At 34.6% G+C, this 16,593-nt stretch overlaps 1 protein-coding gene across 1 annotated transcript in view; it reads left to right on the top strand.

Moving 5' to 3' along the window:
- The window catches only part of DHX36 (DEAH (Asp-Glu-Ala-His) box polypeptide 36), a 52,686-nt gene that overhangs the window by 16,504 nt on the left and 19,589 nt on the right, over nt 1–16,593 (top strand). The window contains exons 6-15 of the mRNA XM_008584773.1: nt 465–544; nt 2,292–2,366; nt 2,503–2,669; nt 4,247–4,328; nt 8,374–8,514; nt 8,801–8,903; nt 9,275–9,362; nt 12,597–12,652; nt 14,145–14,209; nt 15,155–15,298. Coding sequence (XP_008582995.1) covers nt 465–544; nt 2,292–2,366; nt 2,503–2,669; nt 4,247–4,328; nt 8,374–8,514; nt 8,801–8,903; nt 9,275–9,362; nt 12,597–12,652; nt 14,145–14,209; nt 15,155–15,298 — 1,001 coding nt within the window. The remainder of the gene's footprint in view (nt 1–464; nt 545–2,291; nt 2,367–2,502; nt 2,670–4,246; nt 4,329–8,373; nt 8,515–8,800; nt 8,904–9,274; nt 9,363–12,596; nt 12,653–14,144; nt 14,210–15,154; nt 15,299–16,593) is intronic.

Genomic DNA, 16,593 nt, shown 5'->3' with positions numbered 1-16,593 from the left:
AACTATTTATCACATCTCTAAGTCATGTAATATAGAACTACACCAGTCTGTACCACAAACAAAAAAAAGAAGAAAGTATTAATATTACTGACCTATACAAGTTTTACAGGCTTAGAGCATGATTTCTAACTCTTTTTGAAAAGAACAAAAAAAGGTAGAAATTAGCAAGAGGATACTCTAGAAAGACACTTTGAAAATAGTGTTGAGAGAGAATTTAGCCTTGAAGGACTTTATAAGAGGAAATGGAAAGTAAACATAATAAGCAAGTAATCTTCACCTCTTAAGAAGGGCACACACACTTTTAGATACCTCAGATTTTAATAAATATCTCTATTTTTTAACTCATCTGAAAATCTGAAGAAACTTTTTTTTTTTTAATAATCTCAGATTTTCATGGATTTTCAGGGTATTTGTCCTAAAGGAAATTATATTTTCTTCGTAATTGTATATTATTTAAATTAAAGGTTGCAGAGAGAGTGGCTGCAGAAAGGGCGGAATCTTGTGGCAATGGTAATAGTACAGGATACCAAATTCGTCTTCAGAGGTAAGGAATGTTCACTTCTTGTATACAGGTAGATTTTATTGAAACTTTGAAGCTGAAGATTCAAAAGAAAGGAGATTTTCCCCATTGTTATGCTGGTTATTACTATTAGAATTATCCTTTTTTTTTTTTTTCTTTTGGCATCTGGTGGTATAGGGATCCAAACCCTTGGCCTTGGTGTTATAACACCCACTCTAACCAACCGAGCTAACCAACCAGCCGTGGAATTAACATTAACAGCAACTGCTGCAGCATTGATGGCATGCTACCACAAAGTCATCTTTTAACTCCAAATCAGATTTGTATTGCCTTTTTAAAATGGGCTTTTACATTATGGAATAAATAAATGGTTATACTTTTAAGAAGAAGTTAACAACATTGGAGTATGTCAACAAAGATAACGTATAAGGAGCTTAACTGTAGTATTTTTATTACTCTATTGTGTTAGGTGTTCTTATAACTAAAAAATTAAGTGTAGAGATTTTCTTTAATGGGCTTTTACATTATGGAATGAATAACCTTTTTCCTAGACATATAGTCATTCTTCAGTATCTGTGGGGGATTGCTTTTAGGACCCCCATGGATAGCAAGTCCCTTATATAAAATGGCATTCTGTTTTCATGTGAGGCATTTTAAAAAGTTCATGGAAAGATTCATATTATCTTTTAATTCTGTTTTTCCACAAACTCTTTGAGGTATCCTCATATTACAAACACACATCTTTCTGTTTACCTTTAATCATCTCTAGATTCTTTGAAATACCTAATACACTATCAATGCTGTATAAATAGTTGTCATGCTGTTTTGTTTTTAATTTGTATTTTTTTTATTGTCCTTTTTTTTTTTTTTTTGTCCTTTTTGAGACTGGCCGCACCGCGCTCAGCCAGTGAGCGCTGTGAGCGCACCGGTCATCCCTATATAGGATCTGAACCCGCGGCAGGAGCGCTGCTGCGCTCCCAGCGCCGCACTCTCCCGAGTGCGCCACGGGCTCTGCCCTATTGTACTGTTTTTTATTGTTTCCCCCCCCCAAATATTTTTGATCTGCAGTTAGTTGAATAGTGATGCGGAACCCATAGATACAGAGAACCAACTGTATATTAGTAGAGTGTCACTCCCTCTGAAAAGAGTTGGCTTCCTGTATACACCTTTTGGTATAATTTATTGATTTTAGTATTTTTAACCACCCATCCAGCTCCACTGTACTTCTTTAGTCTTTTCTGAAGCTCAGGATTCCATTTACCTTTTTAAATGAGCAGACTTTCCAATCACTGAACCAGAAATTTAGGGCCCATAAGTAACTCTGTCATTCTCTTAATGTAAATAATTATGCCTTTAGGAAGAAATTAACAACATTGGATTATGTCAACAAAGATAATGTATAATGAGCTTGAGTGTAGTGTTTTTTATTACCCTATTGTGTTAGGTGTTCTTATAACTAAAAAATTAAGTGTAGAGGTTTTCTTTTAAAGTTTTGTGGTACTTAGTAAATTATTAGAAAAGAAAACCAAGAGGCCGACCCCATGGCGCACTCGGGAGAGTGCGGCACTGGGAGCGCAGCGACGCTCCTGCTGTGGGTTCGGATCCTATATAGGGATGGCCTGTGCGCTGGCTGGCTGAGCGTGGTGAGGGCGACACCACACCAAGGGTTGCGATCCCCTTACCGGTCACGAAAAAAAAAAAGACACAAAAAAAAAAAAAAGAGAAAAGAAAAGAAAACCAAGAATTATTAACTTATGTTTTTTATCCATAGTCGGTTGCCAAGGAAACAGGGTTCTATCTTATACTGTACAACAGGAATCATCCTTCAGTGGCTCCAGTCAGACCCGTGAGTGTATTTCAGTTAAAGACTTATAAATATTATCAAAAGGTATAATTATTAAATTGGATTTTATTAGTTGTTAAAGAAAAATAGTTTTTTTTAAATAATATAGTGAATTCCATACTTCACATTTCTGCTTTAGGCATTTGTCCAGTGTTAGCCATATTGTGCTTGATGAAATTCATGAAAGAAATCTACAGTCAGATGTTTTAATGACTGTTATTAAAGATCTTCTCAATTTTCGATCTGATCTGAAAGTAATACTGATGAGTGCAACATTGAATGCCGAGAAATTTTCAGAATATTTTGGTGAGTAAAATTTATGATTATTACATTAGAAAACATAGCAGAAAGCCACAGAATCTTTTTTTTTTTTTAACTAATATAGTGCTGTGTACAGAATAGTCAAAATGAATGTTTAGCAATTCATTTTATTTTAAAATTATTCTACCCTCTAGTTTCATGAATCAGAGAATTGGGCCTATTTTAAAATAATGGCATCATCTCTGCTCTCATAGTGAAGATATGTACCTTCATGTTGCCACCACCAGACAATTAAGGTGGCATCACCGAAGTCAAACCACAGATTTGAGTAATTTCATAAACATGTTTTTGTGATTCTTCTGTGGTTCTTATGTACTATCACAGGCTATGGTGGCAGTTTGTTAATAATACTAGTGACCACTTAAGGAGCACCTTCATTGTGCCAGATAGTATATTTGGCACTACCAAATGGTAGTGTATTTGTCTTCATTAATCCTCATAATACCTGTGAGGTAGGTACTTTTATTTTTCCTGTTTTACAGATGAGAGGGCAGTCTCAGAGCAGTTGAGTAGGTTACCAAGGTTTCATAATTAACAGAAGGACGAGAGGATCTGAAATTAGATTTGACTAGCTGCCAAGTACATTCTTCTAAAATTATGCCTCAGTGTCTTTCATGCTTATAATTGTGGAGGAAGGAAAATAATTAACAGAAGGACGAGAGGATCTGAAATTAGATTTGACTAGCTGCCAAGTACATTCTTTTAAAATTATGCCTCAGTGTCTTTCATGCTTATAATTGTGGAGGAAGGAAGGGGAAAGGGAGGGAATTAAAATGTAACATAACTAAATTTAATAAATATTTTTGTTTTTAGTTTTTAATTATCCTTTAATATGCATTCCAGTTAATCTTTAAAGCCTTATGAGATTAGTCAAGGCTGATATTATGTTTTTTTTTTTTTCAATGAAACACCTAGAACTAACATTGAGTAACTTGCTCAAATTTATGCAAATCAAAGACAGAATATTGATACCAGCTCAGATATTTTGACCTGTGATGTGGTGTTGGCCTTGGTTTACAGTGTGTACATATTTATTACTTGTTTTTTTTCTTATGAAACATAAATAACATGTAAGTAACATACTGGAAAGATTTTTTATAATTAGTGATTCTGAAATAGTGACAGTTTAATATTTGATTAGGTCTTATTTTGACTACTTTTTTTCATTAATTCTGGGTGCTACAAGGAGTAATGCTTCTTATGTAGATTTCAGTAAAACTTGAGTTCTACTGTAGCATCATTTAGGCTAATGATGAAGAGAAAACAGACTTCTAACTTATGGGGATATTGAATTCAACTTAAAATGCTCTGTGCTTTGATATTCTGTGTTATTCTGTAGAACTGTGAGATGTGTGTATAGTTTGTTAGTAAAATGGTCTTGAATGAAGACTAGACTGCTGCTATTTATTAAACTTGATATGGAAAAATAAGGAAGAACTGTAAAAGCTACTGGACCATATTCTGAAGTTAAGAATAGTAATAGAGTCCTATTTCTAGCATATTGATTTTTTTTTTTAATAATTGATCACAGATTTATATTTATGTTTTGTCTGCCATAATAGGTAACTGTCCTATGATACATATACCTGGTTTTACTTTTCCGGTTGTAGAATATCTTTTGGAAGACATAATTGAAAAAATAAGGTAAGTAAACATTGGGAAATAAAAGAAACTAAAAAGTACTAACGTGTCACTTTTCTTATGTTGAACTTTAGTCTCAGAAACTCATCCTTGACCACTTCCTTCTAAAATATTATTTTTCCATGATTCAGGGATTCTCAAACTTGGCTGCTCATTAAAATTACCTGGAGCTTTTAAAAATCCAGATGCCCCATTCATATTCCATTCATTAAAATTAAATTACAATGTCTGGGGTGGTAGCCAGGCATCAGTACTTTTTGAAGATCACTGGGCAGCAAAGTTTGAGAATCTCTGTTTTTAGTGTTTGGACTTCTCTTCTGGTTCTTCTGTTTTCATTCTCCTTTGCTGGCTTCCATTGCCTACCCTTCAAATATGATATCCCCCAGCATTCTCAGTCTTTTATGTTTTCATTGTGCGGTCCTGTCTATTTCCATGACCGTGGTTTTGTAGTTTCACATTTCTTTCATTGTAGTTTCAGGACTAAAGCTGTTCCTGAATTCTGAACTTTTTTTCTACTCAGCAGTATGCCAGTACTACAGAGATCTTGAACCTAACACTGTTCAAGACAAAATTATCATCTTATATTTGATCCCCACAATTCTCCCACCCCCCCAAAAAAAATACGTTTTGCCCAGTGTACTTTATAATAGTTAATGATACTATCCTCCATCCAGTTTTCAAAATTATAAAACAAAAATGCTAATGTTTATTAAGCAGTTATGTACCAGGGTATGCTCATGCTTTTATATGCTGTATGATTAAGTTATTCCCGTTCATTTTGTACTTAACCCCCAGCACACAGACCCTGAGGGCTTTCTCCTTGAACATGCCTTCTCATTTTTATTTCTTTTCCTTAAAGTCCTTATTATCTCTCCTGTGCTAATATGATAGTTCCTCTTTTGGTACTGTGGTCTTCACTCTTGTAACTGCTGCCATACATTTTTCTGAAAACAAATCTGGTCATGTAAGCTTTTTACCCCTAGGCAAGCCTCTTGCATATGAGATGTCTCTTTTAAACACTGTTTAAAAGCCTTTATTGGTTTACTATGGCCTATTTCAGAGCACCTCGGCTGATATGCCCATGTAATAACAACACTCTGGCTACTGGCTGTTAGCTGCTAGCAGCTTTCTCCAGGAGGCTGTACAAAATTTATATTCGTTGAAGGGAAAATGGCTGGGAAAGCACAGCCCCATAGGATCAGGTTTAGATTCTTTAGCTAGTCGTCCCAAGGCCCTTTACAGTCTTTCCCCATCCTCTAAAGCCTCATTTCTCAGTCATGCATCCCATGGTTTACCCATGCTAAATGCATCATTCCCAGACCATGCTCCTTTATTCATGCGTTTGTGCTTTATTGCATGCTAATTTCTCTTGTTAGACTTTCATTTGCCACCTTCTCCATCCTTTCATCTGTAAACTCTTGATACCATGCTCCTTTATTCATGCGTTTGTGCTTTATTGCATGCTAATTTCTCTTGTTAGACTTTAATTTGCCACCTTCTCCATCCTTTCATCTGTAAACTCTTGAAAATGTAAGAAAAATCTTAGCTTAATTGTCTGTTAAGCCTTCTCCGAAACCTCTCACAGACTGAGTTACTTTCTCCTCTGGACTCCATAGCACTTTTATCATACCTCTTCTAACACCTTATTGCCATGCAGTGTATCTCTTTATATTTGCCTCTTTCACTAGATTTTAAACTTCGCAAGGTCAAGGATTTTGTCTTGTTCATCTTAGTAGCTAAGGCATAGCACAGTGCCTAACCTACAGTAAAGATCTGAATAAGTAAATGGATAGGTGTAGAAACACTTTCGTGGTATTTTTTATGACTCTATAGCTCACATGTTAAATGAGAAAACCAGGAAGTGATAGTGGAAAGGTGAGAGCAGAGATCGTATGGCCTATTTTACTTGGCAAAAATCAGCTGAATTTTGATTGGAAATTTATTCAACAAATATTTATTAAACTTTACTTTATGCCTTGCACTGTGCTAAAGTCTGAGCATAAGATAAAAAAGACTTGGTACAGACCCTCTATTTTTATCTAGACAGGGAGACATATAAGCCATTATGTAAAGTCTGGGAGAAGCAAAGAGTATATCAGAAGTAAGATTATGTGTCAGAGATAGACTGGGCAAATCAGGAAGGCAGTGAAAATCAGAGTAGGAAAGAGGAAAATATGTATGTCAGAATGGAACGTACTAAAAGTCTAATGGTCTTTCATGCCTTTGGTTGTACCATCAGTGGCCATAAATTTTCTATGCACTCCCTCTTCAATTTCACTTTGTACCTTGTGTCTCACTTCCTGTCATGGTACATTTAGCAATTGCTTTTTAAGAGAATGATAGGTAACAGCTTGATAATTTTTGAACATGAAGTTTTAGAGACCAGTATTCTAAAGTCACATTATGATGAATTGCTTTGTTAAGCTCCCTAGGAGACGGCACGTACAGGGAACTGTAGCTAAGGGATCTCTAAGCAAAAAGGTGGTATTTATGCCCTTGCCATCCTTTAACCAACTTTAAGAGGGAAGTTGAAGGAGGGTGGTCCTTGGTAAAGAAGCCCCCAGCTGTCTTCTTCCCAGAAGACTTGTGCATCTGGGAAGTAGAAAGGAAGAAACACAATGGCCAGTCCAGGAATAGAGTGAGATGATGTGGAGGGTTGTGACTGGGTTCTGGGGGTGAGGGTGGTTGAAGTTTACTGCTGTTTCCGGAATTGCTGGGAAGGGAGCCAACTGTGGTTCCATCCTGCCGACTAGAACCAATCTCTGTCTCAGGTTGCCCTACTTCAAGTTAGTGCCTCTATATGTATCGAAGACTTAGGGGAATCCTGGGTCACAGGTACTGAATAGGGAAGGGGGTTAACACTTTCTGGGTGTCTACTATATATCAGGCACTATGCTTTATCACTTTTTAAAAATTCTCATGCCAGTAACTATTGTAAGAGTATTAATCTTTCAAATAAGAAAACTAAAGGCAGGAAGTTTAATACATTGTCCAAGGTCGTGCCTTGGTGTAGTCATCCAGTGGCAGAGCAAGGGCATCAGTTCTTTCTGACTCCGATGTCTGTGTTCCAGTCTCCTCTATTTCATCAGAGGTGTTATCCACTAGGCAAACTCTGAGAGGCTTTGGGGCTAAAGTGTAGGTTTATTTTTCTTTGTTTCTCTCCTTCCCCATGTCTTTCAGAACTCACAGTGGTAGGTAGAATTCTTGGGCAGATATGCCCTCTGTATTTTCAGCAGTCACCACAGCTTGATGAGGCATAGTGTAACACTGGACTGATACACAAAAGACTTGAATGCTGAATCTGGATCTGCCATTAGCTATAACTGTGACTGAGCAGAATTAAATAGTTCTCTAGCATGGGTCTGTAGGTCTGTGGATACACTATCTGAATCTTCCAGGGGTACTACTAGTGTAACACTGGACTGATACACAAAAGACTTGAATGCTGAATCTGGATCTGCCATTAGCTTTAACTGTGACTGAGCAGAATTAAATAGTTCTCTAGCATGGGTCTGTAGGTCTGTGGATACACTATCTGAATCTTCCAGGGGTACTAGCTAAAATTCTTAGATTAACCACCCCAGTCAGGCTTAATGAATCCAAACCACAAGGGATAGGATTTAGGAATCTGTATTTTACAAGCTGTCCAGGGGATTCTTGTGTACAGTTAGGTTTGAAAAAGTCTGTTTTTAAAAGTTGAGTTTTTCTGCTAGGCAGTCATTAACTGTTATTTTGGACTTACATTAATGTTAACTTTTGTTGTATAGCAAACTTAACTTGAAAGTAAAAGTTACTCTAGTATTTTTAAAATTTTGACTGCTAAATATTGTCTCGAGGTTCATATACTTCAATAGAGAAGAATGCTTTTTATCTAAACTGTCAGGTTTTATATATTCATCAACACTTAGAAATAAATTGTTGTTTAAACTAGCATTCACTAGAAAGTATAATGAAATGTTCTCTAGAATCCTAAATGTAAAAAGTCGGATGTTAGTTAAAACCAAGGAGTTTCAAAAAGTGAAGATATTTAAGAATTTTTTTATTTTAGATATGTTCCAGAACAAAAAGAACATAGATCCCAGTTTAAGAGGGGTTTCATGCAAGGGCATGTAAATAGACAAGAAAAAGAAGAAAAAGAAGCAGTCTATAAAGAACGCTGGCCAGATTATATAAGGGAATTGCGAAGAAGGTAAGTCTGTTTTATTTGAAGGTGAGAATGCAGTGACTAAATGATTAAAACAAAAAGCTGGGGTTGTCTTCTTGAATTTGCACATACTTGAAGGAGAGTGTTATGAATCTCATGTTCTAGTAAAATGCCATGCTGATTTGACTTACAAACACTGTTTATTACCCCAGTAATTTTCTCTTATCTATAGATTTTGTTCCTCCATTTGCAGATTAAGTTAAGCTTCCATAGCAAGTTAAACCACAAGAGACTCTATCAAGCGTTTCATGACTTTCTGTTTAACTGTTAGGTATTCTGCAAGTACTGTAGATGTTATAGAAATGATGGATGACGATAAAGTTGATCTGAATTTGATTGCTGCTCTTATCCGATACATTGTTTTGGAAGAAGAGGTTAGTTTTATTTTTTATTTTTCTTCAAGTAACATAATTTTAATTTTATTGTAACATACCAAGGCTTTGAAAAAAATAACTTAGTTAAATGCTTTAAAAAAATAGACTGGATGAAATTGCTTTTGACACTAGAAATAAGAATTTCAAAATAGTAAGAAGATTTAGGCATTTGACCTGTTTGAAGAAAAGAGTAATAAGCAAATGAAATATCTGGATTATTTTTAAAAAGTGAACTTGTAATCTTTTAGCTATTAACTAAGATTATCCTGAGCTAGTATAATTTTAATTAAGACTTAAGTATGCACAGAATTTTACTGTTAGTATTTTTTATCAGCGTGATCCTTTGTAATAGTTATTTCCCTTCCACATAGGATGGTGCAATACTGGTCTTTCTACCAGGCTGGGACAATATCAGCACTTTACATGATCTCTTGATGTCACAAATGATGTTTAAATCAGGTATTATACATATGTATTTTATTGCACTTCCAAGGGTGGTGTTTGAATCATGTGTAGCACGTTTTATTAGGTTTTTTCAAAAGTCAGATCTTTTCTGAAGTGCTCGGTCATAGATGAAGGTGGTGGGTATTAGTGAATTTCTTTATTGGGTATTATGAACAGAATATTTTATCTCTTTTCCTAAATTTCAAAATTTAGGAAAATTGAGCCTTTAACATTAAAATGTTGGCATTTGGGTGTTTTCGTTTTTTCACTCATTGTTGTGGAAACAGTCGAATTTATTCCTTAGCCTTAGCCTAGGGTTTGTGATCTCTGACTGAAAAAGAGTCACCATAAAGCTTCTTTAAAATTCAGATACCTAAACCCCATCCTCACCCCAAATCTAAGAATATGACCCGAACTCTGAAGTTTTTATAAATTCCTCAGGTAACTCTGATTTTTTAACAGCTTGTTTTTTTGTTTTTTTTTTTCCCTTTTTGTCTTTTTTTCGTGACCGGTAATGGGATCGTACCCTTGGTGTCGCACCCGTACCGCGACCGGCAACGGTATCGCAACCCTCGGTGTCGCGTCCGCACCGCGCTCAATCAGTGAGCGGACTGGTCTCTATATGGGATCCGAACCCTCAGCGGAAGTGCCGCCGTGCTCCCAAGCACCGCACTCTACTGAGTGCACCACCAGGCTGGCCCAAATAGCTTGTTTTGAAAGACAAACGCTTATATCTTAGAGAAATGTATGGGGATATTTTTCTTCTATAAAATTCAGTCAAAGCATTTTCAGTAATCATTATCAACTTGAAGTTAATAAAATACAAGCAATTTTATTTAGTAATTTATAGTTCTGAATATAATTTATCATCTTTATTGAAGTGCTTTTGACACATTGTATTTTTAGAAGGCACTAGAAAATATTTTGATTATATTGGCTAAAATAGTAAAGGTGTATTTTTATTCTTTGTTAAATTCTGTTATAATACCTTCAAAGCATTCTGTATAATTGGAATTATTTACTGTCTAGCTGGTAAAATATTTTGATTTAATTTCTCTGACTTCTTTGTAAAGAAACACTGCTTTTCTCTTTTTCTTGTCAGTGACAACTTTTCTCTGAAGAAAAAGTGTAGTCATGACTAAACTATACAGCTGAATTTTTTTTTAAACAAGTGGAATTTTTTTTTGGCTGAATTTTCTAACTTTGACCTCTTCCCCATCATAAACATTACTGTATGATGTACTTAATAGGTTTTAAAAAATGAGTGTGTGTAAATATTTATTAATAAAAATAGGATATAAACTAAAATGTAACATTATCATTACATTTAATATATGTGATAGGGAGTGGGAAAAGGGTGGGATAGATTATCATTAACTTTCTAATTTGAATTAACTATTCCTGAGGAAAAGAGGTATCAATTTATACTTCCACCACCAGCTCAATTCCTTTTAAAGGAAATCTTTCCAAAATGTAGTAAGAATATTTTTTCTTAAATAAATTATGTTGAAAAAAATGTAGCCTTAGTAATCAATTATATATCTAGCCACTATTAATGGGGGGGGGGGGGGAATTGGCCCAACTTTGAACTGACTAAAAAAAAAAATCTTGGAACTCAGTTATTATATGCTTATCAACTGCTTGTTTCTTTCTTTTTATAATAGTGTAGACTGTGTTCCCATTTACTCAATGCAAATTATTTTTTTCCCTATTTTATTGCCTTCAACAAAGTTGTTTTAACTTTCATTATTCCTGGCTTCCAACTTTTTAAACTTTTTGTAATTAAACATTTTAAACATACAGAAAACTAGGAAATCATAATGGACACCATATACCCATGACTTCAGTGCAGCAACTATTTTTTTTTATCTAGTTTTTTCCTTTTTAAAGTGAATTGCAGCTATTGGACTTTATACCTAAATATATAAGCAAGCATCTCTAAAAATAGACAAATTTCCTATATAACCATGCCGTTTATCATACCTAATCCTTAATATTGTCTAATAAACCAGTTAATAATCAGATTTGCCCATTTTTTTCAAAACTATCTTTTACAGTTAGCTTGTTCAAACTGTAGAAAATGTCAAACCAGATAAATCTTTCACTCTGGCTCTAGAGCATCACTCCCTTCCACTCCCTTCTTTTGTCCATGGTAATGACTTGTGGAAAAGACCAGGCCAGTTGTCCTGTAGTGGGTTCAATTTCTGAATTTGTCTGACTATGGCATCACTTCATTTGGTCCTCTCTTACCTGTATTTCCTGAAACCTGGAAGTTACATCTGAAGGCTCGATTCAATTCAAGTAAAGCGTTTTTGGTTTGAGTGTCTTGTAGTTGATTGATTTCATATTGTGTCACAGAGACAAGTAATTCAGAGCATTCTTTTTTAGCGGCATCAGTTGATGGACAGCTTTTTACTATTTTTTAAGATTCATAAAATCTTTTAAATTCAGACAGTCATAGAGTCTTTTTGGAGCACCATATCTCATTTAGATGTCAACCATTCTGTTGGGAAAATTTGGACACTGTTAGAGATTTAAGTCAGGTTGCGTTTTTGTAACCATAATTAAACTTGAAATTAACCCTTTAGCCCTCACTTTTTAACATTCTCCCTCTCTCCCCCTTCTTTGCATTATTATACCAAACTTTGTCTATGGACTAATAATTATGAATGGGATTGAGCTATTTTACTTTGAAACTTAAAAAGCAGGAATAGAATTTTTTCTGTTTTTAACAAAATTATGTTTAAAAAAGTGGGTTACTTTTAGAATGTGTTAAACTAAACCAGAACTATTGTATTATTTTCTAAGTAAGACATAGATATTTAATAAGTAATTTGCTCTAAAAATTTAGGTATTTTCTGTTGGATTAAAATAGTGAGGATCACCTGAAGTGTACAAACTTATATACATATTAAGCAAAATTCTTAAGTCTTCAGTTAAGTGGTGGGAATAGAGTTAATGATCTTTTATTGGTATAATTTGAAAAGATTACTCCCAACTTATGAGCACTCTAAGAATTTGGGGAAAATGCTTATCAATCTGAAATAAATTAACAGAGTAAAGTGGCGACTGGAACTTGTTGGGACACTCAGAAAAAAATATTTAAAAAATTAAGTTGGTCTGATTATATGTAGAAATATAAACTAAGAATTATGTAGTTCAGGACCTGAATTCATTGTTTCATGTGTGTTTGATGAAGCTTTTCTGCAGCTCTTTATCTTAAAGTTTAATTTTCTTATTAATTTTCAGATAAGTTTCTTATTATACCTTTACATTCACTGATGCCTACAGTTAACCAGACACAGGTATGTTGTAAAATTTATTTATTGTCTGTCTTTCAAACTGAGACAAGCTTTGAGGACTACTTACTGTGTGCTTTCTTTTCTTTTCTTTTTTTTTTTTTTTTAAAGGAGCATTTTCAAATAGTAATCCATATTAAAAATACTTCCTTGAGAACCTTTGCAAATGAGTCTTCAGGGGATGATTACACAAAAATTTGAGTAACAGAGGGTAACCCACAAATCACATTAGTTTTTTCAACATTAGGAAAAAGTTTAAAGAATTGTTTTTACCAATAATTTGTTTGGGTTTCCTGAATTTAAGGAAAAAAAGGTATGTGAGTACCACTAAAAATAACTCAGCCTAGAGTTTAATTATCTGTTACAAATGACAGCTTGATGTCTGAGATTTTGATTTAACAGAATTAATATTTTCACAGGTATGAGATTTCCTGTTTTATCAATAATACATTATGAATGTTTTGGCTCTGTCAGATAGAGGGATTTCCCTTATTTGAATGAACACTGCATTCTGAGAGGCAAGATAATTTCCTGAAGTCCATTGTTCGCAGGCCCTGGTAGAATGAAATGGGTCAGAAAATCTATTTCTCTTCCCTTCTAGTTTTTTCACTCTTCTTTCTGTAAGAAAATATCAAGATTGTTTTATTGAGACACTTTTAATATCCTTCTGCTGGTACCTTAGTCCTGTGTAAGACTCAGCCAACTTAGACGTAGAGCACACACCTGAGGGAAGAGAAGGGGGGAGCAAGAGCACTCTGGATTCCAAAGATTGGACAGAAGAGTATCTGGTGTGGAGATACTTCCATCTTTGACACCCTGACATATCAAATTATGTATTTCTTTGCTGCAGAATATGTGGCTAGACTAGGAAACAGTATTTTCTCTATTGATTACCATTTTTATAAATAAGGGGTTAAGTTTATATATATATATATTTTTTTTTTGCATTATGTCCAGTGGTGCTTAACTGTCTTTCTTCTACTTCTGGGCATTGTCAGGAGTGGTACTGTTTCTAGGATTTAGCATTAGCATTTGAGAAGGATTTTTTTTTTTTTTTTTAATTCCAGTCTGATCTCAAGCCGACATCTGTTCTGATGGCTTGGGTATCTGCCTCATTGGTCAGTGTTCTTAACCTGTGTAGGTTTGGCCTCATCATTCTTACACTCAAACTTTTCTCCTTGTACCTTTTACCCTCCAGCTTTTGTTAAAGGATATGCTATAAACTTAAGTGATCATATTTCATTTGAAATCTTGTTTGTGATAAGATTGTGACACCTGCGGGAAATTTAGTTTGGCTTACCAAAAGAAAACTTCATAGTATCGAAAATTATGTATATGTCCTAAATATATCTATAAGTATTAGATGCGTGTCAGTGAATGCTAAAAATGTCACAGATTGCTAAAAAGTGAGCAGTTTCTGAAGTAATTTCTCTAATTGCAAAAATAGTATATTAGAAATTTGTGTACTTTTGGTATTTTGATGTATTTATTCTTACAGGTATTTAAGAGAACCCCTCCTGGTGTTCGGAAAATAGTAATTGCTACCAACATCGCAGAGACGAGGTAAAAAATAGTTTTAAATATCAACTACTGATGATTACATAAGTTTTGAGCCCCATAAATTATTGACATACCTTAGTCTTTATCCTCTACAAGATTATTTGTAATTTCTTAAAAATAAAGCTTTGTGGTTTTTTTTAATGTGGTCATGGCAGTAAGTATAGTTTTTTTGGTTTTTTGGTCTTTTTTTAAACCCATACTAATGTTTCAGCCCTCTTCAGAAATTGCCTTTTAAGCGTTTTTTCCCTAAAGCTTTCCTAAAGTATGGGAGCTGATGTCAATTTTGTCATTTTTGCCTGTTAATTTTTTAAAAAAAAAGTTTTTTTTTTTTTTTTTTTTTTTTTTAATGTGGTCATGGCAGTAAGCATAGTTTTTTTGGTCGTTTTTTTAAACCCATACTAATGTTTCAGCCCTCTTCAGAAATTGCCTTTTAAGCGTTTTTTCCCTAAAGCTTTCCTAAAGTATGGGAGCTGACGTCAATTTTGTCATTTTTGCCTGTTTCTGGTTGGGGTTGTAATATTTGTTATTTAGTTGCATCCAGCCTTTAAATTTTCTTATATTCCCTTGGAGGTACTAATGTACAGTTCAGTCACTGAAACAGATTGTTCTGTGGAAGGTGATGTTAATTCATGGCACTGAGGGGCCAACATAGCTGGGTATAAAAAGGCATCAGGCAAGCTATGAGTTTTGGTTGTAGGCACGTAAGAATTGAGCATGTGATCTGAAGAACTGGCGGTGTACTGCAACTATTGCTACTGATCCTGCCTACTGTTAGGCACTTCATCCCGGTAATATCAGTAAGTGTTGAAAGGGGGGTGAAAATCATTAAATGCTTAAATCAATTTGAACCAATAAAAAATGCTCTAGAATTCCCATCTGTAGGCCTGTTATAGGTTAGTAGTGCTTTTGATATGTTTTTAATATTTTATGTATCTATTTTCCAAACAGCATTACCATAGATGATGTAGTTTTCGTGATAGATGGAGGAAAAATAAAAGAGACACACTTTGATACTCAGAACAACATCAGTACAATGTCTGCTGAGTGGGTTAGTAAAGCTAATGCCAAACAGAGGAAAGGTCGAGCTGGAAGGTAAGATAGGAACTTTGTCCAAAGCCTTTGGAACACAAAAAAATTTTCTGTAGCAAAATGTGTTGCTGGCATTTAAAAACATTATTTATTAGAAGAATTACCTTTCATATTATGTTGAATGTCTGTAGCACATTTTTAAATGAGAAGGCTGTTTTAATCATAGTTTATTTGGAAAATAGTCTGCCACATTTTCTGGTTTTCTCATTTCTCAGTCGGGTTAATTAAAATTAGTATTCTTTATTATTATTTACATTACTTATAATTTTGTTTTTATTCCTTTTTTAAAAGCATTTATTACCTAATAATAATAACACTTGACACTATTTGAGTGTCAGATCATCTCCTGAACACTTTATGTATATGAACTTGTTTAATCCTTACCACAGTGCTGTGAGGTAAATTATTATCTCCATTTTAAGGGTAAGGAAGTTAAGGTACAAAGAAATTAAAACTTACCCTAAGTCGCACACAGCCAGGATTTGAATCCAGACAGTCTGGCTCTACATTCTGGGCTCCTAATCACTTACTTTACAGCAATACTGATTTTTCATTATTAGTTATTAATGAAAACAGTTTTTTTCCCATTGTTGGTGGTAGTAACATAAGAAATAAAAATGTCTCTGTCTTAATGGTAGAAAACATGATTTACCTTGAACTTTTACAAATAATTGTACTTATTGCCTCATTTTAATGCTTACTTCAGAGTATTTTGACACTCTTACTCATATGAGTGATACAACTGTCTGGAGTTACAGAAGAGAGTTTTTGCTTTGCCTCTTATAGGTTGAACAAAAGAGATTCCCATTAATCTTCAGATAGAGACTCATTTAAGTAAGAAAAGAAGAGCTGAAAGAAAACTTTACAGACCATTTTATCAACCCTTTTTGTTTGTTTGTTTGTTTGTTTGTTCTTTTGTCCTTTTGTCCTTTTTTGAGACTGGCCGCACCGTGCTCACGAGCCCACCGGCCATCCCTATATAGGATCCAAACCCGCGGCGGGAGCGCCGCTGCACTCCCAGCGCTGCACTCTCCCGAGTGCGCCACGGGCTCGGCCCTCAACCCTTTGTTTTAAATTTGTACTATATGTATAAAGCTTAGATGCACTTGCTGTAATTTCACAGATTATCCCAAATAACTTGATTTCCAAGCAGTTTATTAGATTATGCAGTTGATGCCGTTGAACCAGAATCATGATTTAGTAAAAGAAGTGTACTTTCCTAATTTTTATCAGGGTATAACTTGTTAGGGGACCCAGCAAGACTGGGGTTTTTCTCTACAGGTGCATCACTGCTGGGT

This window comes from Galeopterus variegatus, unplaced genomic scaffold (genome assembly GCF_000696425.1).
Source record: "Galeopterus variegatus unplaced genomic scaffold, G_variegatus-3.0.2 Scaffold3369, whole genome shotgun sequence".
NCBI lineage: Eukaryota > Metazoa > Chordata > Mammalia > Dermoptera > Cynocephalidae > Galeopterus > Galeopterus variegatus.
This window is presented reverse-complemented; position numbering and strand designations above follow the sequence as displayed.